General features: G+C 65.5%; 1 protein-coding gene and 1 pseudogene across 1 annotated transcript; one reads left to right on the forward strand and one right to left on the reverse strand.

Annotated features, from left to right (window-relative positions):
- The first annotated feature begins 246 nt into the window (after nucleotides 1–246).
- On the forward strand, nucleotides 247–3,262 carry EVA1B (eva-1 homolog B). Its single transcript, XM_005529905.3, has 3 exons — nucleotides 247–392; nucleotides 1,619–1,735; nucleotides 1,818–3,262. The coding sequence occupies exons 2-3, from the start codon at nucleotides 1,669–1,671 to the stop codon at nucleotides 2,225–2,227; spliced, it is 477 nt and encodes a 158-aa protein (XP_005529962.1). The 5' UTR covers nucleotides 247–392; nucleotides 1,619–1,668; the 3' UTR covers nucleotides 2,228–3,262.
- Nucleotides 3,263–3,276: 14 nt separating this feature from the next.
- On the reverse strand, nucleotides 3,277–6,507 carry LOC148182530 (uncharacterized; annotated as a pseudogene).
- Between the last annotated feature and the right edge of the window lie 30 nt (nucleotides 6,508–6,537).

Here is a 6,537-nt window from a genome sequence, read left to right on the forward strand (position 1 = left end):
GACCGCTGAGCCTGAGCTGAGGCTGAGCCCCCCCAGCCCCGAGGGTCTGGCACTGCCAGCCCAGCCTAGGCCAGTCACAGCCAAGCCCGGCCTGACCAGATGGCCTTGGACAAGGCCGGTACGGGGCCTGGAGCCGCCTGTGGCCCCACTTCGGGGCGGTTCCACTGCAGGGCTGAGCGCGGCGTCCCGGGGGAGCGGGACGAGCCCCGGCCCCGCGCCCGCTCAGCACCGGCCGGGCCTGCCATTGGCTCCGGCGGGAGCGCTGACCGCCAGCCGCCTCCGAACTATTTCCTGTTGCTGCAGCGTTAATGCTAAACAGACCTTGCTCTCTCTTCCCTCACTTCAGCCAAAGTGCAGCGGCTCTGCCGGTACTCACTGGCCTTCCCACCCCGGTGAGTACCAGCCCGGGCACCGCGTGGGGCTCAGGCCGGGGCACCCGGAGGGACCTCGGCACCCGCGGCCACCCAGCCCCACGGGCACAGCGGGTGTCGAGGCTCGGTCCCGTCCCGGCTCGGGTGCTCTGGCCTTGGGAACGCGGGCGCAGTGCAGGGCCAGGGGGGCTGAGGGCACAGGGCTCGGTGACACAGAACTCGGGCTTTAGGGACGTAGCAGTTGAAGATGCAGAGCAGGCGGCTTGGGGCCGCAGTGTAATGCTCGGCGACGCAGCACCGAGCAACTCGGGGCTCAGCTCTTGGGGACCCGCAAGGCCCTACAGCCAGCCCGGCCCTCATCACCACGCCGGCGGTCCCTGGGGTTCCGTGGTGGGGCTGTGCCCCTCCAACCCTACAGCAGTCCCTTGCCGGGGCAGGGGCTGGCCGTGCAGCTGCTCCACGGGGAGGGCGCCCGCCCCTCCTAGGGACCCTGCTGGCCTCGTTTTGGGGTGTCCCACTAGAGGGGCTGCCCAGCCCTGGGATGTGCCGCGGCCCCTCAGCTCTGGACCGTCCGGGATGGTTTTGCTGATGTGTCACATTTTCTGCATTTCTTTCCTCATTCCTCTCTCTCTGGAGCCATTTCTGGGAATGAGCTCGTCCCCTGCCAGGGCCAAATTTCCTTCCACCTTGCCCTGCCTGCTGTCCTGCTCCCCATCCTTCCCACTGCCCTGCTGCCCAGCCTTCCCGCTGGTCTGCCTCTCCTCCTGGCCGCTGTCCTCTCCTGGTGGCCTTTGCGCTGTGCCTGGCCTTGTCCCTGCTCTGCAGGGCCCCACAGCAAGGGGCCAAGGCTGGAGCTGGGCTGGAGCAGTGTGGGGGACAGGGACAGGGTCCCAAGCGGGCGTATAGAGCACACATGTGTGCACGTGAGCACGGGCAGCCTGGTTCTGGGACCTTGCTCTGCCCCATGACCCATCCCATGGCCGGGCACGGGACAGAACGCCTGGCCCGGTGCCACAGACCTGCCTGATGTGTCCAGGAGGAGCCGTCCCTCAGGAAGGATGGAGGGCGGTGGGAGCGGGACGGCTCCAGCTCGGCATCTGTGGGGTTCCAGCCCTGGATAGAGCAGCCCGGCCCAGACACGAGCCCCTGCTCAGCTGGAGCTCCCCCAGGCACAGCCTTGAAAAGGACAGGGGACTCGGGGGGGATCCCAGCCCCCTACAGAGCATTGCTCTGCCCGTGTACCACAGATGCCAAGCATGTGCCGTCCCTGGAGCCGCTGAGAACTGCCAGGGACAGGATGGAGAGTCGCCGGAGGGACATGGAGCTGCTCAGCAACAGCATGGCCGCGTACGCCCACATCCGAGGTGAGCCGGGACGCATCTGGGGGGCACCGCGGGGCCCCGGCAGGTGCGGGCGGGTCCCTCACCCCCTCCTTTCCCCCTGCAGCCAACCCCGAGAGCTTCGGGCTCTACTTTGTGCTGGGCGTCTGCTTCGGGCTGGTGCTCACCCTGTGCCTGCTGGTGCTGCGCTTGTCCTGCCGGCCCTCCCCGCGGCCCCCGGCGCGCCCCGGCGACCTCAGCGAGGACGACGAGGACGAGGACGAGGGGGACGAAGAGGACACCGTCGACCGCGCAGCGTCTGAATCGCTGCTGCCGGTGACCGAGATCCCGCTGGAGGGCCACGGCCCCGGGGACGGGGCGCTGGCCGTGAATGTGTTCGCGTCGGCCGAGGAGCTGGAGCGGGCGCAGCGGCTGGAGGAACGTGAGCGCATCATCCGCGAGATCTGGCGCAACGGGCAGCCCGACATCCTGGGCTCCGGCACCATCGGCACCCTGGGCCGCGTCCACTACTACTGAGCCCGGCAGCTGCCCTGGCACGGGCTCTGCTCCCGCACCACTGGACCCACACCGTGCCAGGAGGGACCAGGAGGACAGCGGGGCTGCTCGCTGCCCCTGAGCTGGCGGAGCTGCCTTGCAGCACGGAGACAGACCCCGGTGTCACGGGCACCCCCGGGGCTGGACTCGCCCCAGCCACTGTGGGACACGGTGCACTTTGAGCCATTGGTACGGCGGCTGGCACCAGCCGAGCAGCCGCGGGACACGCGGGGCAGGGACAGGACAGAGCAGCCCTTGCTGCCCGGCTCAGCCGGGATCTGCCGGGGGTTTCACCCCGTGGGGCACGGCCGGGCTGTGCGTCCGTGTGAGCCGTGGGCCCCTGCCCCACAAATATGGTGCTGTTCTACACGAACTAGAGCACAGCGTGGCGGGTCTGGCGTTCTGGGGGGCCCTGGACACAGGGACGGTCTCGGCCCCTCCCCGAGCTAATTTCTTTCCTGGCCCCACTAAAATTAGCCGGGTCTTTTCCGGCACCGCCCGCCGTGACCCAACGCCCTGCGGCCGGACCGAGGCGGATGTTCCTGCTGGACTTTGGGCCGGCCGCTGCTCCCCAGGGATGCGGCAGCTCCCGCCGGGCTGGGCTGCATCCTGCCCCCACTCACAGCCCCGCTGGGTGCAGGGCCCCCCTTCCCCTGCAGCTATATAAAAATAGCTCCTTCCCAGGCTGGTTCCCGCCCCCCCCCGGCGCCAGCGCCAGCAAGATCCAGATGTTTTCCAATGGCTGGAAGCCAGGATGGGCTGGGGCTGGGACTGGAGCTGGCCTGGGAAACTGTGCGGGGGTGGAGGCGGAGGAGGGAGAGCTGGAGGGAGAGAAGGGGGAGACCCTTCCCCAACCCTGCCCTGGTGGGACTCCTTGTGCCACGGTGGGACCCTTTGTGCCTGGCAGGACCAGCCCAGCCCTTCAGGGGCATGGCAGCCAACAGCAGAGCCCTGAGCAGCCCCCACACAGCACTCTGTACCCAAAACAGTTTATTTTAAACAATTTCTATAGATCCAGGGGCTGTTATGCTTCAAGGAGCAGTGTCTGGGTGTGGGGTGGGCATTTGTACCCAATGGGTGCAGAACTGGGCTGGGGACAGCGAGGCCAGGGGGGTACATGGAACCATGTGCCACCCACCTGCCCTGTTCCATAGGCGGGCACCACAGCCCCCACATGCTAACTGGCCAGCCCCTTCCTCACTTGCTCGATCTCCACCTGTGGGGAAAGGCTGTGATTGTTGGGGGACACAGGGAACCCCAGGACGAGGCAACCCCTGCCAGGGATTCACCTGCAGCGCCTAGCGCTGAGTCCGCTCCTGGCACAGCTCCCACCGCAGGTCCTGCAGGTCCCGCCTGCAACACGCCAGGATGGCTCAGCCGGGGCCAGAACAAGCAGCAAATGGCCAGGAGCCCCGACACCCCCATCCCCACTCACAGGTGCTGGACTTGCATCACGTCCACAAGGATGTGCAGGGTGAGGACCTCAGCCTTCAGATCCTCCAGGGATCTCAGGGCTACTGACCTCCCCTCCAACACCTCCAGCCCATCTGTGCTCCATCGCGGGACAGACGCCTGCCCTGTGCTGGGGACAGGGGCACAGAAGGCAGCACGGGGCAGCCCCTGGGTCTGCTCTCCCTCACAGGGTCCCCCCATGCTCCCTGGGGCGATGCTGGGTGGCCGCTGGCTGGGTACTTGTGGCCGAGTGGCTGTGGGATGGCTCAGCCTGGCTGTGGTAACCAACACCGTGTTGAAGCCATTGGCATCTGCCAGAGAAAGAACAGGAATCAGCACCTGGTCCTGGGCAGGGCCCAGCCACCCCTGCATGGCCCCTGCAGCCTACCTGGGTCACCGGCTGTGCCCTGCTCCATGTCAGCTGAGGCACTAGGCTGGGGGTCACTGGGCCTGGGGACAGCAGAGATGTGAAGTGGCACACCTGGGGAGCTGCCAACCCCACACCAGGACAGCCACGATGGGGCACTGTGACATCTCAGTGGCCCTGGACACCCCAGTACAGCCACTTGTTTCTTACTTGGTAGCCAGCACGGGGGCTGGTTTGGTCTTGGCAGGAACAGGGGGAGCAGGAGCCATCCTCTTGGTAAGTGGGAGCTTGGTTGGTTCCATCCTCTCTGATGCTGGGAGTTCTGGAGAGAGGCAGGAGCAGGGCTGGGGCTGGGACTGGCACTGACAAGAGTGGGGCAGGGAAGTGCTTCCTGCTTGTGCCATGCCCTGGCCCAGGGGGCCTCACCCAGGCACATCCCTGTCCTTCCCTCTCCTCCAGCCCAGGACTCACTCCCTGTCCTCACACTTCTTGTCCATCTGTGGCTGCAGCTGCCAGGGAGCAAAGGGGCTCATCAGGTGCTGGGGAAGGACCCTTGTGAGAGGTGAGGCCTCTCACAGCCCCACACCAGCCCCGCTGTGGTTGGCGCTTCCTCCGTGTGTGGCGGAGCAGCAGCTGCAAAGCTCCCCTGAGCACCAGTGCTGCAGAAGGGGCAGGATGTCATTCCACCACCATCACAGCAGCATCCCTGCACCGCTGCACCCTGGGGTCACACCAGGAAAAGCCCACTGGCGTGGTGTGACACAAGACATCAGGCCATGGACATGTGCCCATGGACCACCCTGTTCTCACAGCAGGTCTCCCTGTCCCCATGGTCAGCTGCACTGTCACTGTGGTGGGTCATCATGTCCCTGTGGTGGACCAGCAGCCCTGATGGTGCCTGGTGCCTGCTGCTGTCACCAGCACAGCCCTTGTCACAGAGACCTTGCAGACACCAAAGATCGTGCTAGTATCACCCGAAGATATGGCTGAAGCTCCAAGGGCTGCAGGGATGAGGACACCCCTATCCAAGGCCCCAGTGCTCCTCCGCTCCGGTGGCACAGGGGTGATGGTGCTCAGAAGTGCCTGGCATCCTGCCAGCCCCTCATGGGCAGCTCTCCTGGAGCCCAGGGCATAGCCCAGCCCTGGAGCAGTGTGATCCCACACAGGTGCTGCCGTTGGGATGATCCCTGTGCCTGGGACCCTCGGAGCTGCCACTGCTCCCTTTTACCTGCTGGTGTGGGGCTGCCCCCGAGGCCGTGTGGTGCCATGCAGTGCCAGGCTTCCCCAGCCCCACACCACACACGTGATGCCAGAGGAAATCAGCTCCGTGCTGGGAAGGAAGCTGAAGCAGAGCACACCTCGGTGCTGGTCCATACCGCATCCCCATGCCCCACCAGAGGACTCCTGCTCCGGAGCCAACCTCGTGCCCCTCCTGGGGCTGCCTGGCCATCCTGGCGGGATACCAAAGCTCCCAGCACATGATGGACACCAGGGCCAGACCCACGGGACTCTCTGTGCTGGGACGGCAGCATCAGCCTCGGCTGTGGGAGGGGGTTTGGGTGAGGGTGGGACCACAGGCAGGGACCGCTGGCACAGCAGAGCCCCATGGAGCCGTGTGTCCCCTGGCCATCTCCAGCTTGGAGCCCCCACCCACCCACCTTCTCCAGCCCTGGGCAGGGCTGTGCCATCTGTGCCACCGTGGGGATCCCTGTGTGACAGAGCTGCGACTGCAGGGGCAGCCGAGGCCAGCACACAGGGGAGAGGACCGCAGCCGGCCTGGGGTGACAGCTCACACTCACCAGGGTCTCACAGCGGTTCTGTCACCCTCAGCCAGAGGGGAAGTGAAACCCAAACCACAGAGGGGCCAAAACCCACAGACTGTGTGACACCAGGGATCCTGGCTGGTCCTGGCCTGTGCCTGGTCCAGGAGACAGCGTGGGTATTCCTTCTGGCCAAATGCATTTGACCCAGGCAATTGAACTGACAGCAGGGCCGGGAATCAGCCATGGAACAAAGCAGGATGGCAGAACAGAGGTTCCACTGCAGACCAGGAGGCTGCACTCCCCAGCTGTGGCCACTCAGGCCAAGGAGCTGGGAACACTGGGCATCTCAGGCTGGCTCAAGGCTGAGTGTGAAGAGAAGTACCAACTGCTATCCCAGCACTGTCCCAACAGCTCTTGGCCAACACCGTTACCCACAGCAGCCAGGAAATATGAATTTCTGCAAACCCCACACACCCAGCAGCCTCCCCAGCACCCTCTCTTGGGACAGCAGTGATGGAAAAGCAGCAGCAAGGGCAGCACACGGGGCTGCAGCGTGTCCCTTGCGAGCTCCTGGGAGGAGCTCAGGTGTGGGAAGGATGGAACTGGTCCTGTGCACAGGTGACACAATCCCTGCTGGCATCAGGCTGGGGAAGGGCCTGTGGCTGTGTCACAACTGTCCCCAAGCAATTACTGCCAAAACAGGGGCTGAA

Source organism: Pseudopodoces humilis, chromosome 27 (genome assembly GCF_049639895.1).
Source record: "Pseudopodoces humilis isolate 2021_Gansu_Grassland_sample_001 chromosome 27, ASM4963989v1, whole genome shotgun sequence".
NCBI classification, from domain to species: Eukaryota; Metazoa; Chordata; class Aves; order Passeriformes; family Paridae; genus Pseudopodoces; species Pseudopodoces humilis.

Bases quoted from the DNA above. Each gene is read 5' to 3' on its own strand.
- EVA1B (XM_005529905.3), top strand. From the start codon at position 1,669: ATGGAGAGTCGCCGGAGGGACATGGAGCTGCTCAGCAACAGCATGGCC. The intron at 1,736-1,817 runs GTGAGCCGGGAC...TTCCCCCTGCAG, and splicing joins CGCGTACGCCCACATCCGAG to CCAACCCCGAGAGCTTCGGG.